The sequence below is a fragment of the Heterostelium album genome, assembly GCF_000004825.1.
Source record: "Heterostelium album PN500 unplaced genomic scaffold PPL_contig8, whole genome shotgun sequence".
NCBI lineage: Eukaryota > Evosea > Eumycetozoa > Acytosteliales > Acytosteliaceae > Heterostelium > Heterostelium album.
Window position 1 is genome coordinate 737454 of NW_008805085.1, and position 24357 is coordinate 761810.

Genomic DNA, 24357 nt, shown 5'->3' on the forward strand with positions numbered 1-24357 from the left:
TTATGTAATACTAAATTGCGAAACAATAACAATGACCATTCAAATTTTGATTTAATTTTATTATTATTATTATTTAAAAATTTCTTCTAAAACAGAAACAATTCCAGAAAAAAAAAACAAATTATAACAGCTAAAAATTTAAATTTTTCAAAAAAAGGCGGGTTGCAATTTTGATTAAGGTGATACACATGAATTTCAATCTTTATTGTCTATTGGATACTTTGTTATATGGGAAATAGCTATTTCCTGGTGTACTTAGATAGAATTTCGTTATTACTATACCTACTATTAATCCGACTAGTAGGGAAATCGGTACAAAGACACCAAGGAATATCTTCAAACTCTCTACTTGACTTTTATCAGAGTTGATGTTGTTACTTTGGACATTACAATAAGTTGTCCAATTAAATGATAGTGCTTCAGTAAATACTGATTTAAATTGATTATAGTCACAATAGATATTATCACAACCAGGTATTTGAACACCCTATTAAAAAAAAATAAAATAAAAAATGAATAAAAAATAAAAAAAAATAGAATAATGATTGGTTAATTTAACAATCCAATGTGCGATAATAGTAAATATAGATTCTTACAACTTCATTATGATCAACTCTAATCTTAAAGGTATTATCGTTACATTGGTAGAGTAACAAAGCAACGTTAGCAGCATAAGGTGAAATTACGCTGGATCTCCATGTTCGGTTGTTGATTTGCTCTTGTGTGAGGTTTGCAAGTAATGGATATGGATCCTTATATAGTCCCAACAATGAAATAAAAGGTATAATAGTTTCGGCATGACCAAATCTCAATACATTTGTTGCATTATAAGTCTCTGTATCATTAATGTAAGTATCAAATCCATTTATCATATCCTATAAAACAACAATATAATTAGTATGAATTTCATATAACTATTTAGATTATAACATACTTGGAATAAAACAGAACTAATAATATAATTTTGTTTATGACCATAACTCTTTTGCCAGTAGTTTGATAAATCCTCTGCGTATTCCCATTGTAGGATATCTTGTTCGTTGAAGAGACTGCACCAATGATCGGTTACACCAAGAATCGATAAATCATAGGAACATGCTGAGAAAATGGTGGAAACCAATGAAGATGTTGGCTCCCAGATATCTTGCAATCCGAGCTTCGTAGCGATATCGTTTGCGATAGTTGGGAATGTAGTACTGATGTATTCATTCTTTTGGTCCGCGTTGATATAGTTGCTATTCTCCAGATCAGTATACGATTGACAAGTATCAAAGAATCGAAGGAGGTAGTCTTGATCGGCCGATTGCATCTCAATGAACACCGGTTGGAATTTTTGTGGTCCGAGTTCACCCATATCTTCGAATAGACCGTAGGTGAATGCACCGGCACTGATACCTGTTCTACTGACATAGGTAGCAGAGACATCGTACAAATAGGGTTGGTATGGTTGGAAATAACCAGGGAATCTCTCGAGGAATCGCTTCGAGATGTTGTAGTGTTCGTATTGACCCTGTAGAATCAAGAGACCGGCAGTGCTAGTCGGATATGGCACTGTCCAATTAAGAATCCACTGGTAGTCCGCCGAGATGTTACCGGTGTAGGGCGCCAGTGATTGCGCTAGTTCCTGCAACGAAACGATATTGGATCTCACTGGATTACGAGATCCGTGTCTCGCCAACAAATCGATCGAACCCAACTGACAGCCTGCGGGTGGCGGCGGTGTATTATCATTCAACGAGTTTGAATCCGGTATCCAATACGGAGTTTTCGTGCTCAAATGATGATATATATTAAACGACGGATCGGCAGGTCGCTTCGAAACGACGGAACCGACAGCGACAATTGCAAAAATCGTCGTAATAAATATAAAGAAGTTATTATTATAGTTTTTATACATATTTTTTTTATAATACAAATGAAAAGAGATACAATATATATATGTTGTTACAAATAAAATAAAAAAAGAAAAAAAATATTTAAAATCGGCTTTTTAGCAAAGAATACATAAATAAAGTTGTGGAAGTGGACAATAGCAATAACTTCTTAATTAAATTATTAATAATTATGAATTTTTCTCTTTTTGTGAGTAACTAGTTCGGGTTTAAAAAAAAAAAAATCTCCTCACAATATTTGCAAATATTTAATCAATTTTTTTTTTTTTATTTTAACCAACACAGAGATATCACTTTTCTTAAACTTTTTTTAAAGAGTATTGACCCGAGTTGTGTTGAACAAAAAATTAATTAAATGAAATCTCATTGTGTTGGGGATATATTAATAAATATAATATTATTATAATTTAATTTATTTTTATTTTAATTTTTTTTTTGTTTTTATTTTTTAGTGCTCCATTTCAGACTTTTGAACTAATGAATAGAAAATACTTGTGGTACGGTTTCTCAATACATCTGGTGAATCGAATTCAATCAGCTCACCTTTATCCAAAACCATAACTTTGTCACTGTCGATGATGGTGTTGATTCTGTGAGCAATGGTAAGTACTGTGCAATCAGCAAACTCTGTTCTGATGGTCTTTTGAATGAGTGCGTCGGTTTCGATATCGATGGCGGCAGTTGCTTCGTCGAGTACGATGATCTTTGCTCGCTTGAGTAACGCTCTACCCATACAGAGCAACTGACGTTGTCCAACTGAGAAGTTCTCACCGTTCTCTTGTACTGGCGAATCGATTCCACCAGTCAACTCTTGGATGGCTGTCTTTAAGTGAGCACGCTCCAACGACTCCCAGATCTGTAGATCGGTGTATTTGTTGAACGGGTCGAGATTGCTACGAACGGTACCGGCAAACAGTACTGGGTCCTGTGGAATGATGGCTATACGACTACGTAGATCGTTCAATCCCAACTCACGGATGTTGATTCCGTCGATTTCGATGGTTCCGTCGAGTGGTTCGACCAATCTGAACAAAGCTTGAGTCAAAGACGATTTACCGGCACCGGTTCTACCGACGATACCAATCTTGTTCTTTGGTTCGATACGACAATTGATACCACGGAGAACTGGGTCCAATCCCTCTCTGTAGGCGAGCCAGAGATTACGGAATACGATGGCACCTTGATCTGGCCAGTTGCTTGAGATTCTCTTGTCGTTGTGTAGTGCAGCTTCGCTTGGAAGCATTGTGTACTCTTGAATTCTCTCGACAGATACGACAGAGTTTTCCATATCACACGACATTCTGACCATCCAATTCATGTTGGAGGTGATGGCGAGTGCATAGGTGATGACCAAACCAGCGGTACCGGCTTCAATATGATGACCAATCGATGCCAAAACTGCATACAAAACAGTGCAGGTTACAATGCAAGCACCGAGGAACTCTAAACGAAGAGCCAACCATCTGTTGGCACTGGTATTGATATAGTAACACTTTTGGTTCTCATCCAATAGACGTTCGTTCTCCTCAACGAATCTTGTGGTTTCACCGAAAGCACGGATAGTAGAGACACCAGAGAGTGTTTCACCAAAGTGAGAGTAGATTGGCGAACGTGAAATCGATTCGAGACGAGTCAACTCACGAGAGCTGTTGAGATAGTATCTCTGAATATAATAAAAGAGAGCGGCAATCGGAATCATTGCTAGAATAACAAATGGCGAGACCGCTGCAATAACAATGATCGATCCAAACACCTGACAGAAGGTGTTCAAGAACATACCGAGAGTTCTGCTAATGGATTCATCGATGACCATCTGATCCTTGGCGAAACGATTGATAATTCTACCGAGGGGAGTGGTGTCAAAGAATGACATTGGTGAACGAATGACAGCGTTGAACATCTTTTCGTGGAACATCTTGGAACCCTTGATCGAAGCGAAAACCATACTGTAGGAACGGAAGAAAGTTGCAACGACGGCACCCATGGACAAACCAATGTAAATGTAGAGATAGTATCTACCATCGTCTGAGTCGGAATTGGTCCACTGAGAAAGCCACCAATTTGCTAAAATACTGAGAGCTTGAACAATGACGTAGATCACCAAAATGAAACCGGACAATACCCAACCGATTGCTCTAAAGTATGATAAATATACCTTCATTGAGATCTTTCCTTCTTGACGAGTCTCGGCAGCGATCAGCTTGTCTTTGTCTTGAGTGGTGTTGTTCTTTGGTTCCACCTCCTTGGCCGATGTAGCAACCTTTGAGTTACTGGCTCTAATTGAATTGCTTGACTTTCTTATCTTCTTGCCTGAGCTACTACGAATGTTGGTTGATGATGTCGATGAAGTTGAGGTGATCAAACGTTGACGATCGTTTTCATTGTCAGCGGATGAACCTTGATCCTCACTGATTGGAATATCTTCCAAATCAGAGTGTTCCTTCTCTTCGATAACCTCCTCGATAATCTCATCAACATTCTCAGCTTCCTCTTCGTTGGCTTCTGATTCTTCGGATTGTTCATCTTCTTTCTTTGCATTGTCGTGATGTTTCATCAAATTTGAGAATTGTCCATCGATACTCATCAAGTATTCGTAGGTACCTTCCTCAGCGATTCTACCATCTTTCATCATAACGATTCTATCGACAAATGGTAAATAGTGTACACCATGTGTAACAAGTAATCTGGTCTTATCGGCTAAGAATCCACCCTTACCAATTACATTTTGGAAGATTGCTTTTCCGACATGCGCATCGACTGCCGACAATGGATCATCAAATAAATAAATATCTGCATTATGATAAACAGCTCTTGCAATACTAACCTATAAATAAAAAATAGATAACAATAATTTTACTGTTAATGAATGTCGATTTAGTTTTGTTTGTTTGACACTAAAGCTTACTCTTTGTTTTTGACCACCAGATAAATTTATACCTTTTTCACCGATTTCAGTTTGATCTCCACCTGGAAGAATCTTTATATCTGGAATGAGATTACAACTGTCAATGACACGTTGGTATTTGTCTTCGTCTAGTTCAGAGGTGAAAATAATGTTGTTTTTGAGTGTAGCGTTTTGGATCCAAGCTTGTTGGGCAACCAATGCAATCGATCCATTGATACCAATGTAACCTTGTGGATTATCGAGATCTCCTACCAATGAGCTGACCAACGATGACTTTCCACTACCGACGTGACCGACGACTGCTACCAACTCTCCCTTCTTAACGGTGAGATTGATGTTTTTGAGGGTTTCTCTTCCGGTCTCCCACTCCATGGTGGCATTTTCAATCTTGATGGCTACGTCTGGCTCTCTTATATCGTGCTTTACAACATTTGGATCGAGATCCTTCTTGAGAAGGAAGTTTTGAAGACGGGTAACACTAACACTTGCTTCAATAATGTTGCTGACTACCATTGGTAACATATTGATTGGGAATTGCATGACGTTGAACAAAGAGAGTGCTGGGAATGCAATGGAAGCAGTGAGCTTACCATTGAGTGCAATGAACACACCGAACGATGTAACGGACACAAAGATTGGACTCATCGACCAGAGCAAAAGCGAGAAACCTTGAATGTACTTGATCACAGTCATGATACCCAACTCGTTGTTTCTGATCTCGTTGACATGATCCATGAATGATTGCTCCCAAGAGTAAAGCTTGATTACCTTGATACCATTGAGTACTTCATTGACAGCCTTGATTCTCTTGTCCTTTAGCTTCATGGCCATACCAGTTCTCTTCTTGGCCATGTTGGAAACGGCCAAATTCAGAGGAATAATCAAAATCAACACTGCCAAACCAGCGAAAATACCTACATTGATCTCACGATACAAAAGGAAGATGGCAACTGCAATCTGGAAGAAAGCCGACCAGATCATATGAAGATATGGACAGAGATCCATGAAACGTTGTGCGTCCACCGACATGAGATTGACAATCTCACCGACGGTTGTACCCTCACGCAAACTGATACGCAACGCCTTCTTGTAGACTGCAGTTACAACGGCAGAACGCAACCACATTCCGACACGGTAACAACGATGGAAGTACTGGTGAAGTGTGAGCGACTGGATGACCGGTGTCAAAAAGTAAAAGAGAACAAAGAGCATACCGTTGTAGGTATCACGAGTGTCGCTGTCACTCTTGACGAATGTCAACACTTGTTTCAACAGGAGAGGACCGACAAACAACAGTGAATCTTGCACGATCTTAAAGAAAGCGGCCACATAGAAATGTGGACCGAATGCCTTGGAGAGTGCTTTGATCAACGATGGTTTCGGTTGAGTCAATTGGTATTCCCAAGCGGCTTCGAACTTCTCAGAGAGATTGTGTGCCCAATCGATCTCGGTGAGCGATGGCACATCCTTCATATCCAACGGATCTTTATATCCCTTTCTAAGAACTGGATTGATCCACCAGAATGTGATTCTAGAGAAAAGATTTGCATTCTTTTCTCCCTGCAACGGTGTCAATCTTGAATATGAGAAATTGTTTTCGTAGAACAAAACACCGGTAACTGATAAAATTAAAATCAAGATATATCCACCCAAAAATGATAAATATTCAATGAATCTTACTTCTCTATCTGATTTCTAAGAGGGTATCAATAGTTAGTTAGTCAGGTCAACAACTATAGTTGTTGTATTTTGATAGATAGTTACATGAAAGATACCAAGTGTAAGAGTACGCATTTTAATGGTGGCAACTAAAAAGGCAACGATCCAAAATACTCTGATTTTCCATGACCGAGATACACCTTTTTTGAGCTCTGTGAAAACGAGGTATGCACTGAATGCCCACTGCAAGAGTGTGATGATGGTGTACACCCATTTGTATGGAGCACGAACGATCGATATTTCAACGACCATAAATAACAGTTTCCATGCTACGAGTAACAATGAAACTATAATCTCCAACTGTAAAGAACGCTTCCAAGTACGGAACTCTCCGTACATCTGCTGGTAGTTTGTCAGGTTTGGCTTGAGCGCCAGCTTCCAAAGCTGGACACCTCCAAACACCAATATAAACAATGCTGGTATCAGCATTAGAACTGTATCTTCAAAACAAATATTGAAATCTCCATTATGCCATACTGAGAACCCTTCGTCACCACAAAATGGTGTAGTTGAACTACTCATCTTTCTAATATACTATATTATATATAAATAAAAATATCTATTATTATTTAATTAAAAAATAATATACATCAATAATATATATATTAGATATAGATATTTATTTTGTTGTTTTTGTTGTTTTGTTACTTTAACTAGTTAAATAAAGCCGACAAAACTAAAAACTAAAACAATTTTTGTAAAAATTAAAAAAAAAAAAAACTAAAAATTAAGAGTTTTTTGGTTTTCGCTAATAAATAAATAAGGTAAAGGTGCAAAAATAAATAAATGAAATGAATCTAATATTTATTTAATTAAAAATAAATAGATTTTCGATTTTGTTTATATTTGTTTTTTTTGTAAAATGATTTGATATTTTTTTTTGATATTCAGCGAGAATGGTATTTATAAAAAGAACAACTTTAAAGTTGTTGTTGAAATTTAGAATCAATTAAAATTTTTTTACATAATAATGATAATACATACATCTGCAGATTATTTTTGGAAGAACACACAAAACAAAAATTTAAACCAAAAAAAAAAATAGAACACCCACATTAAAAAAAAAGAATGTCGTTCCATTATTAGGTTGGAGTTCCATGCAAAAAAAACCATCGATTTCCAAGTATTGCTGATGACCAGACTCTACACACTGACTTTCACCTCGAAGCAACAACGAAAACTCATTGAGATTTAATGTAAATTAAATAATAAATAATCACAATTAATTTAAATTAATTAAATCAATTAATTTGGTATTTGATTTAGCGGTTTTTTTTTTGGATTTTGTGAACATACATAGTAATAATAATAGTAATGCAATCTTCATGCAAACAATAAGAACAAGAAGACAAAGATTAATAGATAGATATATAATTCTATAAGATTAGAAATTGTTAGCAATTGCAGCACTATCTCGATACTACCATATAGACCACAACCACTTCAGAAGTTGTTGTTTGGTTTGAATCGATCGATTATTGGTTTCTTTAATGATCGTTCTGACAGAATCTTTTGTTTAACTCTGTTAATACTCTGTTATATATTCAATTCTCTCTTGAATAACAATTTTCTTATATTATTATTCTTAATTTTCCAATTGTGTTTTTTATCATTATCAGAGTGATTGAATCAATTTGATAGTTTAATGTAATCTGAAGTGTACGATTTTGATTATCTATTCTGAAGTAGAAGTCCAATTAAATAGATCACCTGACATTCTGATTCTTGTTTAATAAGTATCTATCTATTTTGTTTTGTTTTTTCGACAATTTGGCTTCTCTATATTAGTAAGTAATCTGTGATTATTCATATAAACATAAGAAAGGATTTTCCAAGGATACTCAAATTAGTTCGTGTAGAATTAAATACAATCCAGCTGCATATGCTTTGTGGATTCAATTTTCGTTACTTGTATTGGAATCGATATGGTACTCTACGAAGACTCAAAAATGATATCGAATCCAATACAAGTAACGAAAATTGAATGAGTGTGGGAAAAAGTTACTTGACTGTGATATGTAATATCAAGATCTGTATCTTGGTTTCTACGAAGGATTTTCAATCAAAGAACTATTGACAATGATTGTGTGATAGACAGGATTTGTTTGTTTGATAAAAGCCGAAAAATCTCAACCATATCACAAAACCAAAAAATTTGTTTTTTGACGGTCATTGCAAATTCTTTGCGTATGGCACCATTTCGTATAACTTGCATTCGATTTATGCTATAATCACCAGATATTTTCTTTTTTTACACAACATTTATGTTATTCATTGAATAGATACACGAAGAAGATCATGTGATGGGTATACTGATCAAAAAAAAAAACAAAAAAAACAAAAAAAACAAAATTTCTTTATAAATACAATCTAGATCATTTTTATTTTAGAATAGAAAGAAATACACACCATTCAAATATATATAAAATATAATTCATAGAATGTCTATAGATAGATTCAATTGGACATTTCCAACAAAAGTTGAGACTACTTATTTAAAAAATTCAGTCGCAATGACTGAATATGATTGTTCTACATACAATCTCAAATATCTTGTGATGTTTTTTCAAGGAAGTAAGTATAATATTTTATTAATATAACAGTGAGCATTGTAATGATATATCACTTAAATTTATGAATTTATCATCTTTAACAGTAAATTAATCAACTATTACAATATTCTATAGCAAATGGCGCAATGTATTTTAATTCAACCTTTGTTTATGGACCCCAAAAAGTTGGAGGTGTAGGCACATCATATTATCCAAGTGCCACACAATTCTACAAAGATGATAGTATTTATGTATTCCATCATGGTAAAGAGTATGTATTTTTGAATTGATTTTATTTGTTAAATTAATATATTTATTGATTACCCTATTATACTTATTTTAACATTTTAGTTCAAACGGTCAGTTGTGGTATTTTCAATACAAACACAAAACTGGTTTTAGCCATGAAACTCAAATTAGTACATGTAAAATTAAATATAGTCCAGCTGCTTATGCTTTATGGGATTCTATTTTTGTTACTTGTATTGGAACCGATAATTGTGTATATTGGCTCAAAACTCAAGATGGAAAGAATTGGACCTATCCAATAAAGATATCTAATGAAACAACCGATTGTGGTCCAACTTTATGCAATAACAGCAATACTTTGGTTTGTTTTATTAAAGGTCAAGGTGGTATATTGAAAATGTCTACCTTTGACCGTAGTCTAAATAGCTGGAGTGAATTTACTACACCTACCTATTATTGGGCATACAAAGGTGGATATGTTCCAATTAATCTTGATACAGCTCCAACATCGGTCTATCTCCCCAATGGTAAAGTAATGGTACTCTGGCAAGACCCAAGCGATGACAACTACATTACATATTCAACATTTGATGGTAAGAGTTGGGCCTTACCAGTTGTGGTTGGTACTGGCACATATGAAAAAACACCTTATCCAGTTGGTGTTTCACGATGGAATAAACAAATTGCGGTTGGTTATAATGATACTACCTGCAAAAATCAAATGAACTTACTATATGGAGATCTCATAGTCCCAAAAATTTAAAGAATAAAAAGTAATATAATTTATAGTTAAAAGATAGATTGTAATATTAATAGAAATAAACATTTTCACTCTATAAAAATAATTACAATACTATCAATGATTTGAAAAAACAAATATAATAAATGGACTTATTTGAAAAATAAATAAAAAATACTGTAATAAAGAATAAGTTTATTTATTTAAATTTAGATATGATATCGACAAGTTTGAAATAGTACATTATTTTAATCCTACCATAAGAGTTCGAATTTTTATATCTTTTATCTTTGACCACTGTTGTGATGGACAATAAATTTCTTTTCTTTGTATCCTCAGATTAACAATCCTCACTTTTTTAATTCTCAGTTTATTAATAATTCTTTTAGTCAAATAAATATTGTAAAACCTATTTATTTTGAAATGGATGATGTATTTTTTATTACAGATTCGGTTTTTCCAAAATTATCAAACATGTAAATATTCTGTGGTTTTCATTAATAGTTTAGTTTATAAATTCTTCCTACTCTTAAAATGTCTATTTCAATTAAGTTTAACTGTGTCATAAGAAAAACTATTTATTAAGTTTAGCTTTAATGATTTGTGAGATTTTCTTTTCTGCTTCCTCACTAGCTCTCCTTTTCTTTATTGTTGGTGCAGCATCACTTTGAGCATCTCTGATTGTTTTTGTAGTAGACTTTGGTTTGTTTACAGATGTAGCAACGACAGGTTCAACTTTCTGTTTCTCTTTGGCTTTCTCCGCTGTGGTGCCTTTATCATCGTTGACAACAAGCGACTTTGAAATAAATTGACTCCATCGATTTTTTTTCTCGACGATATCAGCATCCTCTTGATTGGATGTAATTGCAACGACCAGGTCGTTCAAATGTTGCAACTTACAAAAATAAATAGTATGGTTGCTCTTCTTACTGAAAAGCTTAATTGCCTCTGTACACTTTGATAAACAGAGATGACAGATGTGATCTTTAGTACCTGTGCTATGAGGAGCGACGTCTTCGGCTATTCCTAATATCTTGGCTAGATTCTCACCATTATTCTTGAGATGATAGTAAGTGCACAAGTGGTAAGAGACATCCAAAACCTTTAGAATATAACGATATGGTTTTTTATTACAACTGTTGGAATCTTCATTAGAATTCGAAAAAACACAAGCAGTACCTGTATTGCTTGTATTCAGTTTAGGTGCTACTAATTCCCCGATCTTTCCAATAGTATTGACATTTGGTTGTGATTGAAGTGGATTATTAATATTGGCCGGAGATGATGATGATGATGAATCATGTATTTGTTTAGATAAACCTATCATCTCTAAACCTAAAATATTTTCAATTTTAGAATCAATCTAATAAAGAAAAGAAAAAAACATATCATTAATAAGTGTATACTTTATTGATCAAAAGATCTCTATACTTTTGACATACATCGATACCATAGACTTCTTGATAGTATCCTCGTAAGACTTTGATGTTACTTATGAAACATTTGATAAAATGATTGATAAAGGTATGCATAGATACCTTTTCTTTACAAAAGTAACATGAATCTTCACAATTATATAGACGAAGCATTATAGCTTGTTCTTTCTCATCCAATTTAGTAATGTATTCTTTATCCTGCTTAGAGTAATCATCAGACGCTAATATATCTTTGAGTGTTTTCATTTATCTATTTATTGTTCTATTAAATAATTATCAGAATTGAAACAGCTGTTATTAATAGTTTGGAAAAGATTTGTTATTTTTGGATTCTTGAAAAGAATCCAATTTTTGTGAAGATCATGATCACCAATTTTTTTTATTTTTTTTTGTTATTGTCAATCAAGAAAAATAGCTAATAATATTTACAACTATACATAAAGTTGATTCTTAGATCAAACCATCTTTTTTCTTGTTTCTCAGAACACTTCACTCGTTTGGCTGTCAAAGTGTAAGTGAGCTCATGGAAGAGAGATACAGAATCCTTGGAGAAGGATAATATTAATTTGAAGGTAATTTTGACCGAACTTCTATTGCTATCACACTTGCTATGACTCAGCCAGAATGAATAATGGAATGCGAACAACTACTCAGCTTTGTGGAGAGAGAAATTGGCAAAAAGTGAGTCAGCATCGATCTTGCAACTGAAAACCTTAATGATAGGAGCAGACAGCTTAGCAAAATCCCTAGAAGGGATTCTGTGGGCAAAGAAGAAACTAAAGGCATCCGGTGTGAGCCAAACCTCGGTGAAATTGAAACGGTGCTCTTCCGGAACCAAATTGTGAATAGAGTCGCCCAGGAATAGATGTCGTCACCCAACTTGAATTTCGGAATGGAGCCAATCACCACTTTGTTTGCGTTGAGCCACCTATGAAAACTGGATGAATTTGGATCGGCAGCAAAGGTAGCAGTGGTCCATTCGTAAGCTTCCTTTTGGGAGATGGCATACATGGAGTATACCTTTACAAAGAAATCGCAGAAATTCTTTTGGGTTGATTTAAGAGGACCTTTCCTTCAAAGGAAATCGGCAACTGAAAACATAGTATTAGCGTAGCCATGGGGTTGTTCCTCACGTTTATTCAGATTGGCAGGGGTCTTGTAGGCTTAGTAGGTTCCTTTTGAGGTAGGGACAGAGCCTGCTGAGTCCACCATGTTGCTTACTGAATTAAGTTGTAACAGTAAATACATATATATAGTAAGTATTATATTAAATATGTATTAAAATTCTGTGTATTTCATATTATCAAAGGTTAATATTAATTGGTTCAATAAATTAGAATATGGAAAAGGGGTAAGATATGTTCATTAAGTTGATGTGGAAGTCGAAGATTTCTTTTCGGTCCTTATTTAAATAAATAAACAAAAAATTAAATTTAATTTTTTGAAAAAAAAAAAAAAAAACGAATAAAAATTAAATTAAAAATAAAAAAAAACTATTATTTTTAATATTTGTTCTATCTATCCATATCTTTTAATAAATAAACGAGAAAAGAATGACAGAAACAGAGACACTTGCAAATATTAATAAGATTCAGGCAGAGATCGATGCTATCAGTGAGCAGACCAAGAAGAAGATCGTGTTGATCGAGAAGAACTACGCCAAGCAATTGCAGAGTGAATACGAGAAGCGAGATGCTATGATCGCCAAGTCTGGCGTACCAATGTTTTGGGGTACCGTTATCGAGCGTGGTCTCATCGATATGTTTGACAGTCTCGATCAACAGGTGATTGGATACATCGAGGAGTTCACTGCCAGCTCAGAGTTCACCGAAGATGCCGTCATCAAGAAAATCACCTTCAAATTCAAAGAGAATCCATTCTTTACCAACAAAGAATTGAGCAGAACCGTATCTATGAGCACCAAAGACAGTGATTCCGATTTCAATATTACACCTGCCATCATCGATTGGAAATCACCACAATCCGATAAGAAACCAGAGAAATCAGAGGTTAGTACATTTAAAACTATAGATTGTAATAATAAGAAACAACACTTACTTACTTACTTATTAATTAATTCAATTAACTATAGAATAATAAGAAGAGAAAAGAACAATCAAATATTAAAGAAAATAGTTTCATTTTAAAGTTGTTGGCCAATGCAGAAGAGGATGTTGAGTGGTTTGAAGAATTAATGAGAATGTACCAAGATCCATTCAGTATTTTAATTGATGACGATGAAGAAGAGGAAGGTGGTTTCGATTTTGGTGAAGACAGTGGAGAAGATGAAGATGAGGATGAGGAAGAAGTAGAAGAAGTTGCACCAAAGAAATCAGCTGCTCCAAAACAACAACAACAAAAAAAGAAGAAATAAAATAATTATATAAATATCAATCGAATCAAATCAAAACTAAATCAATCAAAAAAAGAAAAATATATATATAATATAAGATAATACTTTTTTTTTTTTTTGGGAAGGGAGTTTAAAAAATATATATTTTTTATTTTATAAATATTGTTATTTTAAAAATATTTGAAATGTTGTTGTTGTTGTTATAAAACTATTATTATTATTCTGTTACTATTATTATTATCTTGTTATTATTCAGATGAATCTCTATTTATTAATGATTCAGATTCTGGATTAACTTTTCTTTTGAATAGTTTGTTTTTGATGGTCTGCAGCCAACTGTTGTCTTTCGAGTAGTATTTGTTGGCAGAGTACATCCAGTTCTTTGAGCTGTTGGCAAACTCTTGGACACCTTCGGTGGCTGTGTTGGCGGGCGTAGTAGCGTTCGTCGATGAAATATCGATGGGTTCCATCGATTTCTTGAGTTCGTCGCTCCATGGCGCACTCGAGAGATCGAACGCATGGTACTGCAGTGAGTTCTGAACGTGTTCGTTCTCCACTCTGAAGATCGCCCATGTGAATCTACGGAATATTTCGACTGTAGCCAGAATCGTTACGAACAACTCGTTGTTGATACCGATGTTGAACTCTAGCGGTGTGATAGTGAGCGTCCAGGCGAAACGGAATATGAAATTACTGAAAATGACATAGTAGTACGCCCAGATGTATCGCTTGTAGATCAAGTGTTGTCTGAGCAACGGACGTGGAGTACCCATCCACATCAATCGCCAATCCACCAACACATCCCATGTATACATATAGAGTGTTGCAAGAATGAAACAAATACACCATAGAATTCTACCGGGTGTCCATGGTTCCGGGTAATCTGCACAAGTAGTTAACATATTAATAATCACAAAGTTACAAGTAACTTACTTCCACTTCCACCTCTACTTACTTGAATAGTTTCCATTCAATGCAGAGAACAATACAACGGTGAAACCAACACCATATTTTGTTGTGTTTCCAAGATGTATCTTTCTTTTTGTTGCTTTATAAACGAGTGCACATTGCATCATTCTCCATAGCAATGGTAAACCTGAAATAATTGGAAGAGCAATATTGTTTACTTTGTTACATCTAGCACCATCTGTTGTTTTTTTTTTAAAAAGAAAAAGGAAATAATGGAATATTAGTACTGACTCTCAAATTCTTGAGGTTAATTTGGTTGTTTAAACAAACACTTACCATTGGTAATCCAATCACCAGTGAAGAAATAACAAGCGGTGTACTCCCAATCGAAAATGGTTTTGACCATCGATGTCAAGACATCACCGAGGAACAACGCTCTGAATTTGGTACTACCGAACGGTGTTATGATGACATTACCCAGTGTTTTGAAGAGCATCAGCCGCGACTTGCGATGGAAGAATCTAAAGGGGAAGAATACGACGATCAAAAAGAAAATGACGAGCGCCAGTGGATAGACCTGTGCGGGCATATCGAGGAATTTGAAATTACCCATGATCGTTCCGCAAAACAAGAGGTACGTAAACAACCAGATCGAAGAGAGCGCAGATGCCGTCTTGAAAATACGACGACTGTCGACGGTGGTACGCGGATCAAATCCGAAAATCAATATATAGTTGACACGTTGTTTCTCCCAGATGAACACACAGACACCCCACAACCAAACCGCCAGAATCGGAATACCGACACCACGGAAAATGGGAACGACCGAAACGAAACGACCCCAATCCGGATCAGAACCGACCGCACCACTAATAAATAATATAATCAAAAATGCCAGCGCTGCCAAACTACTGCCGATGGCCAGACCCAACTTCATCATATGCCAATCGGTTGAATTCGACATCGATACCGGTCTTAACTTGTGTCTTGCAGTTGTTAACTTGTCTATTTTAAATATCTTACAAAATAATAACTAACCATAATAATAGCAATAACAACAATAATTAATAAAATGACCAACACAGTTAACCAAATACATTATATATAAATAATATTAGTTTTACATACTTCTACATCCTCTTTCATATTCTTCCATATTTTAGAAGAATAGAAAGTCTCTTTTTCAATCAAAGCCATATGAGCTTCTCTTATACTTTTACAGGTGTGTCTGTCAAACTTTTTCAGTATCTTTGTGAAACCTGTATGATTCAATCGGACGTAGTTTTCCAACATTGTCAAACCTTGATACAGCTCTAAAAATGCTCTGTGTATATTCTTTAATAACTTTGGATTTGGATTTTGATCTTTCAATATCTATTGAAATAGATAATATCATTAGTTGTTTGATATTATCAAGTGGTGATTGTTGTTGTGTTTGTTTTGATATAAATATTTACCATCGATGCATGTTCCGTCAGTTTGTTATAATGAATAATCAAATCCTTCTCTTTAGAAATAAAGAAATCGTTGATCTTCTTCAACTCTTCGTTCAACTTGTTAAAGAACAGTTTCTCTTTGTCCGCTTTACTCAAGAATGTATGTGTATCATCTGCCTGCATCACTTCTTTCATATCGATCCTACCAAGACTACTATGTCTACTATCTACACCATCTAATATTTGTCCATGTGGATGTTGTTGTTGTTGCTGCTGCTGTTGTAGATGTTGTAGCTGTTGTAAATGTTGTTGATGTTGTTGTTGATCATGAACAACATTTGGTGGTTGCTGTTGTTGAGGCTGTTGTTGCTGTGGTTGTTGATGTTGAAGTTGCTGTGGTTGTTGTTGCTGTTGAGGCTGTGGTTGTTGTTGATGCTGTGGTTGATCTGGATGTATATTTGGGAATTGAGTTGACATCATTGGCTGTGATTCATCACCAACTGGAACAATGATATAGTTTGGCGCATTCTTTCCCGAGTTTAACAACGATCGCTTTCTCAGCTCATCGGGCGGTGTCTTTGAAGTCACAGGAGTATACAGATACCGAAGATACTTCTTTAGCTTTCCATATGAAATGTATTTACTTCTCCACTCTGAAACACATTCATATCGAAGTTGTTTACCAAATTTCATCTTTTAATACAACTCTATTAAAAGATATATATGATTATCTATCTATCTCTATGATATCTATACTATCTATACTATCTATATAAACTATCTATCTAATCTTAATATTTCACTGGTAAAACTGTTGTAATTAAATTCTGAAAAAAAAAACAATAAATATCTGAATAATCTTTATATCTAAAATATCTATAACTATCTGTGATGTTGTTTAATTTCTTTCTTGATCGGGTGGGTGCTGCTTTGACTAATTTCTAGCAGTCGCGACTGTTGTTGTTTTTTTTTTGTTGAAATAATTCGTTCGCAATTTTTGCAGATTGGTATTCGAAATTTCAAATAATCTTATCACTAATGAATGTTGCTAATTAAATAATAATACCTGATAACTGATGATTGTTTTTAAATATTATTAGTTTTGTTTTTTTAAATAATTATTTACTATTTTTTTTTATTTTTTATTTAATGATTGTATACGATAATAAGTAAAGTATATAGGATTGTAAAATGACTGAAGAGAAAATAAAAATGTGAATTTGATATTACACTACTACACTTCTATTAGAATCGAAAAGTGGAACAAACAACAAAAAACAACAAACAACAAATAACAAAATTATAATAAATAAATTATGGATGTTAAAATTAAACACAATAATCTCTCCAACTAAATAAACATTTTAACCATATCAAAACCACAAACTAAATTAATTCTCTTTTTTTTTTTTTTGTCTGATTGGTTTTTTTTTTTTTTTTTTAACACATATAACAAGCATTATAATAGAATTTTGTATATAAATTTCTCTCTAAATTAAATATACTCACTAAATTTTTTTCAATATAAAATAAAATCTAATCTAACATAAATAAAATAAAAACTTATATTAAATTTTGTCGTATCATATGATTTCTTTTCTTTCTTTGAAATAATAATTATTATTCTTAAAAAAAAATAAAAAAAAAATGAAGATTATTTTATAAATATTACCTTTGGGATATTTCAATATCTGGAAAATGAAAGAAAAGATATGACAAAAAATATGTTTGTTGGTTTGTTAAGTTGATCAGTTTTTGTCAAACTCAAACTTTAGATAGATTTCAACAAGCAGTACAAATAGAGAAATCAAAACAAAAAATCATTTTAAAATTTTGATCAAATGTTTTCGTGCCTACCGATATGAAACTTTTCATTTTACTAAACAAAGTTTAACTATCTCCATAGTTGTAGGGGTACTTTTTTGCCCAGTTTTTCGAAAATCAAAAAACAAAAAAACATTTTTTTTCGCAAATAAAAGACTTCATCCCTGGTCAACTGTGTTTTAATCAATAAGATTTAAGCCTTGTTCCAGTTGGTGTTGACCAAGAGATTTTTTGTAAAAAACAATGAAAATCACTTTGTTGTTCCTATGCATGCAAATAAAATCGATTACAAACAATTATTATTACTGTTCATTTAGATTCTTTTTTTTCTTGTTCCTGGTGGTAAAGAGGGAGGAATCAAATGAAAAAATTACAATTATTCATTCAATTTCCTTAATAAGAACAGAAATGTCATTGATGACATCCCTATCCTTTTTATCAATCAAACAAAGAGGCTTTTTTTAAATGAGTGGCTTGTTTCAATTGTTTGTATTGGGCAGTGCAGGTTTGTGATTATTACACTTTTTTTTTTATTATTGAAATTTCCCATTACGATTGTTGAAACGTTTTAAAACACCACGCTCAACAACCACATTTAAAAGAAAAGGTTGTAAAGAGTCACCCAGAGTTAAGAATGTTTCCGACACCATTAGAAAATCAAAAAAAATACAAAAAAAGTTTACAACAATCATGTAAAGATCCAAGAAGTGAACCTTTTAGCTGAACAACATGAATAGATTAATTAGCCGTAGTAGGAGAAATAAAATGATCAAATAAAATTGATGAATAATACTCCAATCAAAGAGAAGAAGAATTATTATAATATTATTGATTGTCTAGTTTTATTTATTTTCTTTTGTTGTTTGATTTCTTGTTATTTGTTTGAGGTTGTTTCTTTGCTGGTGGTGATTGAGTTTGGATTTGTTTTTTTGCGATGTTGTTATTTGATTTATTATTATTCTTCTTTGGTGGTGGTGTTGGTGGAAGTTCCTCTTCCTCTTCCTCTTCCTCTTCCTCTTCCTCTTCAAATTCAACTTCATCTTCATCATCTTCATCTTCTAGTTGAAGTAATGACTCGTCCAACTCTTCTTCCTCTCCATCATCTTCATCTTCATCCTCACCTTCCAACTCTTCTAAATCTTCATCATCTTCTAACTCCTCATCCAACTCTTCATCACCATCTTCTAATTCTTCATCATCATCATCGCCTTCTGGTTGATCGATAATATTTCCTTCATCATCGACAAAGTTTTCATCTATCAAGTTATCAGCTGACTCTTCCAAATCCTTAAGTTTCTTTGCAGTAGCTTCAAATCTATTGCTCAAATTGAATAACAATTTTCTATTCTCTGCTTTAGTTTTCCTTTTTAAATTAATAAAAAACAGTTAGTATTACTTTTAAAATTGAGCAATCTGAAAGATAGATGTAATAGTTACTTTGAGGAGGCAATAGCTAAAAATAACTTTGATAACATTTTATAATCGGTTGGGAAGATAGTTTGAACGAGTTCACCGTTCTCGTCATACTCCTCTTCTACCATCCATGGATCACGCTCATCGAACGGCGAGAAGGTGGTCATGATACGGTGGAACACACGATCTCTGATACGCAAGGCGGCAACGTCGTCCTCGGACTTGGCGAGGTAGTTGATGAATGGCATCAACAGCTTGTTGAGATAGGAAGCATCGATGTATCCCTCTGACACCTTGTAGAGTTCGACCAAGTAGATATCAGAGATGTGCAGAACGAGACCGTTGGTCTCGGCAGTGGTGGTGGGGGTCGACGATGGATTCAAACAGGTCTCTTTGAGCACATCGATAAAGTCTTGCAGTAGGATGACGCCCTGACCGTTCGGTGCATCTTGGTACTTCAAGAGGAACTTGAACGACTTTCTCAACATCTTTCTGACCAACGAGTAATACTTATCCAAACGATAACGATCGATCAAATGCCACTTTTGGAACATCGTAACAAAGAACGCTCTGATAAATTGCAATGACATATCGGTCTTGTGGAAGATACCAATCAAATCTGAAATCTTTTCATTCAATTTCTCTTGCCATAATGGTTTATCTGCTCCCCATACATCTATTATAATAAAATAGTAATAAAATAAAGTACTATTAGTAAAAAGTATACACTTTTTGTATTTATTAATAGCTACTTACATGTAAATAATGCTTTCCAAATTTGTAGTAATTCAAGTTCAGTAAAGAGTGTGTTATGATTGATTAATGTTTTTAGTTGAGTGAGATGTGCTAGTCTTGTCTTTGGATCTTCTGATACGAGACCTTCAGCAATCTCTTTGATTGGGTAAACCTTTACTTTTCTTTGTTTCTTTATTTCTTCTCTCTCGATTTCATCTTGAGTTCTCTTCTTTGTCTTTACAAGTTTATAGTTTGTTGAATCACCACCTCCTTTAATAACCATGATTCTTTCTATATTATAATATTAATATTTTATTAATAATAATTAAAATTTTAACAATCAAAAAAGTACATAAAAAAAATTTCGTTCGTTTTTTTTTAAAAATTTATTTATTATTTTTAAATGAAAACTATTTTTTTTTTTTTTGGACTGCAATCAGAAAATTTATAAGAATTTAATGAATGAATAATTAATTAATATTTATTACATACTAAAATGAATAGTTTAAATAATACCATAGATATGAATGATTTTGTTTGTTTAGATCATTTGAAAACTTTTGAAATCATTTGTCATCAATGTAATCTATTATTGTGTGCAAGATGCTCCACCAATCATAATAAACAACATGAACACAATAAATTTTGTGATCATATCGATGATATCAAACAATCTTTATATAAATATCAATCAAATACACAAAAACAATTTAAAAAACAAAAAACAACCCATATCAGTACTGACAATAATAACAATAATAATAGTAGCAGTATATTTGAGAATAGTAGAATATTAGAACTGTGGGAAACAATCAAATCATCAAATTTATATTTCAGAAAGTTAGAATCAACTGAATCAGAGATCAAGAATCACTTTCATAAGATGCATCAATATCTGGTTGTTGAAGAGCAACGTTATCAGAAACCGATTCAAGAGAGTAAATCAAAGACACTCGATACAATCAAGAATAATATTGAAGAGTTAAAACATATCGTTAATATCATCAATTTAGAGGATCGTGAGAGTGATAGCGAAGATAATAATAATAACTCTGCAGATACAACCTCCAGCTATTCAATAGAATCAATCATGGAATCACTGAATAAAAGCAATTCACTTTTATCATTTATCGAATCAAAAGATAAAACAGTTTTCAATATCAGTGCATTCACCAATGACAAATCATCATACAAAGATCTAGAGTCATTGATTCTCGATTCAATTCACAAATACAATCAACAATTTAAGAAATCATTAATCAAATCCAACAAACCAGATACACCTCCTGACTACCAATTGAAAACTGAATCAATCAATACAACCATGATCAAAGAAATGGTGAATCAATCAATCCATCTTTCAATTAAACAAACCACTCAATCGCATAGTCAAAATACCCCACAATCTACAAAAAACAAACTCTTATTTATTCATCGCACATCAAAATAATGGAGCTTTTATCATTGATTTTAAAAGAAATTCCTACAAGAATCATATTCTTGGTTATGATTTTACCAATACTCAAAGTTCAATTGTTTCGGTTGGCAATAATCTCTATGTATTTGGTGGCTCTAAAAACCCAGATAAATACATGATATTCTCAAAAAAACAACTTTACAACAAATACATATCTTACCTCGCCTTCTTATTAACCAACCTTGGATTCCGACATTTTTTTTGGAGAAGATTACCCAAAAAAAATGTGTCCTTCTTGATCAAATTTAATTTATCTTTATCAAGAAAATTTCTTTTATAAATAAAAAATATTAAAATAATTGCTTACATATAATAATTTCGTTATTGATAATATATATATTTTATTTAGATTATATGCTTTAAAATAAATATTATTACTATTATTATTTGTTTTTAATTATCACATGATGGTCCAGTTGCACCTGCAAAGCATGAACAACTTAGAATATATCCGTCATCATTGATTTGAGCAACACCATTAAAACATGAACCAATTACACCTATTGCCTTATACTAATTATTATTATTATATAGTTTTTAATTAATATTAAATATTTAGATATCAAATAATAAATGTTTTGATTAAAGTTAAACTTACATATGAAAACGATTGTTCATCATAAATAGTTACAAAATATGGTTCGTGTGCGTATGGAAGAGTAATGTTGGCTTTGTTTACTCCTTGAACAGATAGAGAATAGAAAGTGTATGAACCTGGCTCGTTGGAAATAGAGTTGACGAATTGACCTCCGATCAATTGTTTTGGATATCCCAGGAAATATAAACCACCGGCATAGTTACCAGCAGTGTTACGATCTAGTATAGTTCCGTATAAATTAACCATAAATGGTCCTTCTAGTGAGTTCAATTGGTACAAATACTGAATATTAAAAAAATAAATAGTTTCTTCATATTAATTATCATTGGATACCATGATGAGGGTATATTAAAAAGTACTTACGATTGCACCACCATCTAGAGCAGCATAATTATCTGTTAATAATGAGTTAATAATATCTACTTGGGCAATGTCTGATCTATAACCTATATACAGGGCACCACCAGAGTTATTTGCATTGTTGTAAGTGAATACACATCCTGTTAAGAAGATAGAGGTTTGAATTGTGTAAATAGCACCACCAATACCATCAGCAGAGTTTTGATCGAATGTTGAATTGACAACGACCATTTGAATTGGGTTTTCGGCATCAGCATATACAGCTCCTCCAGCACCACTAAACTGAGCCTGGTTACCTTGGAAGCTGGACAAACCAATGGTGATATTGATTCCAAAAATAGCTCCACCATTTCCAGCGCTATTATATTGGAAGGTAGAACCGTAGACATTGATACCGTTCAAAGAGTATATGGCACCACCTGTGAAAGAACAATGATTTTCAATAAATGTTGAATTGACTACATCCATAAGGTAAATAGTAGCGACTGCTCCTGCCATATAAGCGTTGTTACCGATAAAGGTAGAGTTGATCAGGTTTGCAGATGACGAATAAATAGCTCCACCCTCTTCATCGTAAATAGTGTTTTGATAGTAGTTGGATTGTATTGACACGACTTGACCGTAGGGAGCACTGATAACACCACCTCCACTCTGTGCGGTGTTTCCAGCAAAGGTACTGTTGAGTACGTAGACTTTGCCGAATGAGCAGTATGCAAATCCACCATATCCACCGGCATAACTACCATTGGAAATAACATTACTGAAAAGAAGAGTAGAGGCCAAAGCACTCCTTGAATTACCACCGATAGCAATAGCACCTCCATTGTATTCGGCCTTTCCTTTAATAGATAAATTGTCAAACATAATGTCAATTGGATTAGATCCAACATTCAATGTCAAAAATTGTGACTATAAAAAATTAAGTAGTTAGTAAATTGACATTTCAATGTTAATGTTATTATTAGAATGAATTTAACTAAAGTAACTTACTGAACCACATTGGATATCGACTAGACCATTGTAACCAATAAAAGAAATAGAGCCAGGGAATTGGAGCACTCCTAAATATCCTGGGCAATCATTTGGTCCATATGATCCAGCTGAAATTAAAACTTGGTAGTTTTGAGTTTGTTGACTTTGATTGAATAATCTTATACAAGAAATAATAGATGGACATCTTTAAAAAGGTAATTTTAAATTAAAAAATTAATTAACTATTTATTATAAAGAATTAAAAAAACAACTTAATTTAGTAAAAAACTTACACATATGCATTGGGTGTAGATGAACAAGATGAAACTTTATTATTTACTACACATGTTGCGACTGAACCTGTAGTGAACTTCTCTTTTATCTCTTGTTCAACAGAAGTAATGCTCATACAATTGATTGTTGCAATAGAAATTGCAATAAGTAAAATTGAATATAATAATTTCATTTTAATTATTATATGTATCTATATAAAGTTTTTTGTAAATAAAATGATTGATATTAACATCGCTTATATAAAAGCTTTTGATTGACACATCAGCTTGGGTTTTGAGAAAAAATAAACGATTATATGTAGTATCTTGATTCTTGAAATTTGCAAATCCGACCCTATAATATCTTTGAAAAAATCTTAAAAATTTGTAGCTCCAAACAAGTTTTTTTTACAAAAATCTATTGAGAAGATTGATGACATTTTCTAATTTTTAGGATTTTTTTTTAAATGATCAATATCGTCATTAATCTTTGTTGTAGTTAACCTATTAGTTTAG

General features: G+C 33.2%; 8 protein-coding genes across 8 annotated transcripts; 3 read left to right on the forward strand and 5 right to left on the reverse strand.

Annotated features, from left to right (window-relative positions):
• Window positions 1–202: 202 nt before the first annotated feature.
• On the reverse strand, window positions 203–7038 carry abcC8 (ABC transporter C family protein; the record flags this gene model as incomplete). Its single annotated transcript, XM_020574857.1, has 7 exons — window positions 203–487; window positions 597–875; window positions 935–1551; window positions 2385–3617; window positions 3672–4716; window positions 4798–6416; window positions 6573–7038. 7 exons carry the CDS (start codon window positions 7036–7038, stop codon window positions 203–205), a joined length of 5544 nt encoding a protein of 1847 aa, XP_020435271.1.
• A 1919-nt stretch (window positions 7039–8957) lies between these two features.
• On the forward strand, window positions 8958–10572 carry PPL_03945 (uncharacterized protein; the record flags this gene model as incomplete). The annotated part of the gene is made up of 5 exons (XM_020574858.1): window positions 8958–9090; window positions 9204–9339; window positions 9510–9976; window positions 10505–10532; window positions 10566–10572. The coding sequence occupies 5 exons, from the start codon at window positions 8958–8960 to the stop codon at window positions 10570–10572; spliced, it is 771 nt and encodes a 256-aa protein (XP_020435272.1).
• Window positions 10573–10630: 58 nt separating this feature from the next.
• Window positions 10631–12503, reverse strand: PPL_03946 (uncharacterized protein; the record flags this gene model as incomplete). Its single annotated transcript, XM_020574859.1, has 3 exons — window positions 10631–11419; window positions 11499–11690; window positions 12270–12503. 3 exons carry the CDS (start codon window positions 12501–12503, stop codon window positions 10631–10633), a joined length of 1215 nt encoding a protein of 404 aa, XP_020435273.1.
• A 542-nt stretch (window positions 12504–13045) lies between these two features.
• On the forward strand, window positions 13046–13866 carry PPL_03947 (nucleosome assembly protein family protein; the record flags this gene model as incomplete). Its single annotated transcript, XM_020574860.1, has 2 exons — window positions 13046–13501; window positions 13585–13866. The coding sequence occupies 2 exons, from the start codon at window positions 13046–13048 to the stop codon at window positions 13864–13866; spliced, it is 738 nt and encodes a 245-aa protein (XP_020435274.1).
• Window positions 13867–14093: 227 nt separating this feature from the next.
• PPL_03948 (uncharacterized protein) lies at window positions 14094–16883 on the reverse strand (the record flags this gene model as incomplete). Its single annotated transcript, XM_020574861.1, has 6 exons — window positions 14094–14728; window positions 14801–14992; window positions 15091–15189; window positions 15439–15772; window positions 15883–16128; window positions 16212–16883. The coding sequence occupies 6 exons, from the start codon at window positions 16881–16883 to the stop codon at window positions 14094–14096; spliced, it is 2178 nt and encodes a 725-aa protein (XP_020435275.1).
• Window positions 16884–18860: 1977 nt separating this feature from the next.
• Window positions 18861–20445, reverse strand: PPL_03949 (ribosomal RNA processing 1 family protein; the record flags this gene model as incomplete). Its single annotated transcript, XM_020574862.1, has 3 exons — window positions 18861–19377; window positions 19452–20103; window positions 20184–20445. The coding sequence occupies 3 exons, from the start codon at window positions 20443–20445 to the stop codon at window positions 18861–18863; spliced, it is 1431 nt and encodes a 476-aa protein (XP_020435276.1).
• Window positions 20446–20658: 213 nt separating this feature from the next.
• PPL_03950 (uncharacterized protein) lies at window positions 20659–21672 on the forward strand (the record flags this gene model as incomplete). The annotated part of the gene is made up of 2 exons (XM_020574863.1): window positions 20659–21501; window positions 21640–21672. 2 exons carry the CDS (start codon window positions 20659–20661, stop codon window positions 21670–21672), a joined length of 876 nt encoding a protein of 291 aa, XP_020435277.1.
• A 360-nt stretch (window positions 21673–22032) lies between these two features.
• PPL_03951 (uncharacterized protein) lies at window positions 22033–24035 on the reverse strand (the record flags this gene model as incomplete). Its single annotated transcript, XM_020574864.1, has 5 exons — window positions 22033–22152; window positions 22238–22519; window positions 22601–23506; window positions 23588–23774; window positions 23863–24035. The coding sequence occupies 5 exons, from the start codon at window positions 24033–24035 to the stop codon at window positions 22033–22035; spliced, it is 1668 nt and encodes a 555-aa protein (XP_020435278.1).
• Between the last annotated feature and the right edge of the window lie 322 nt (window positions 24036–24357).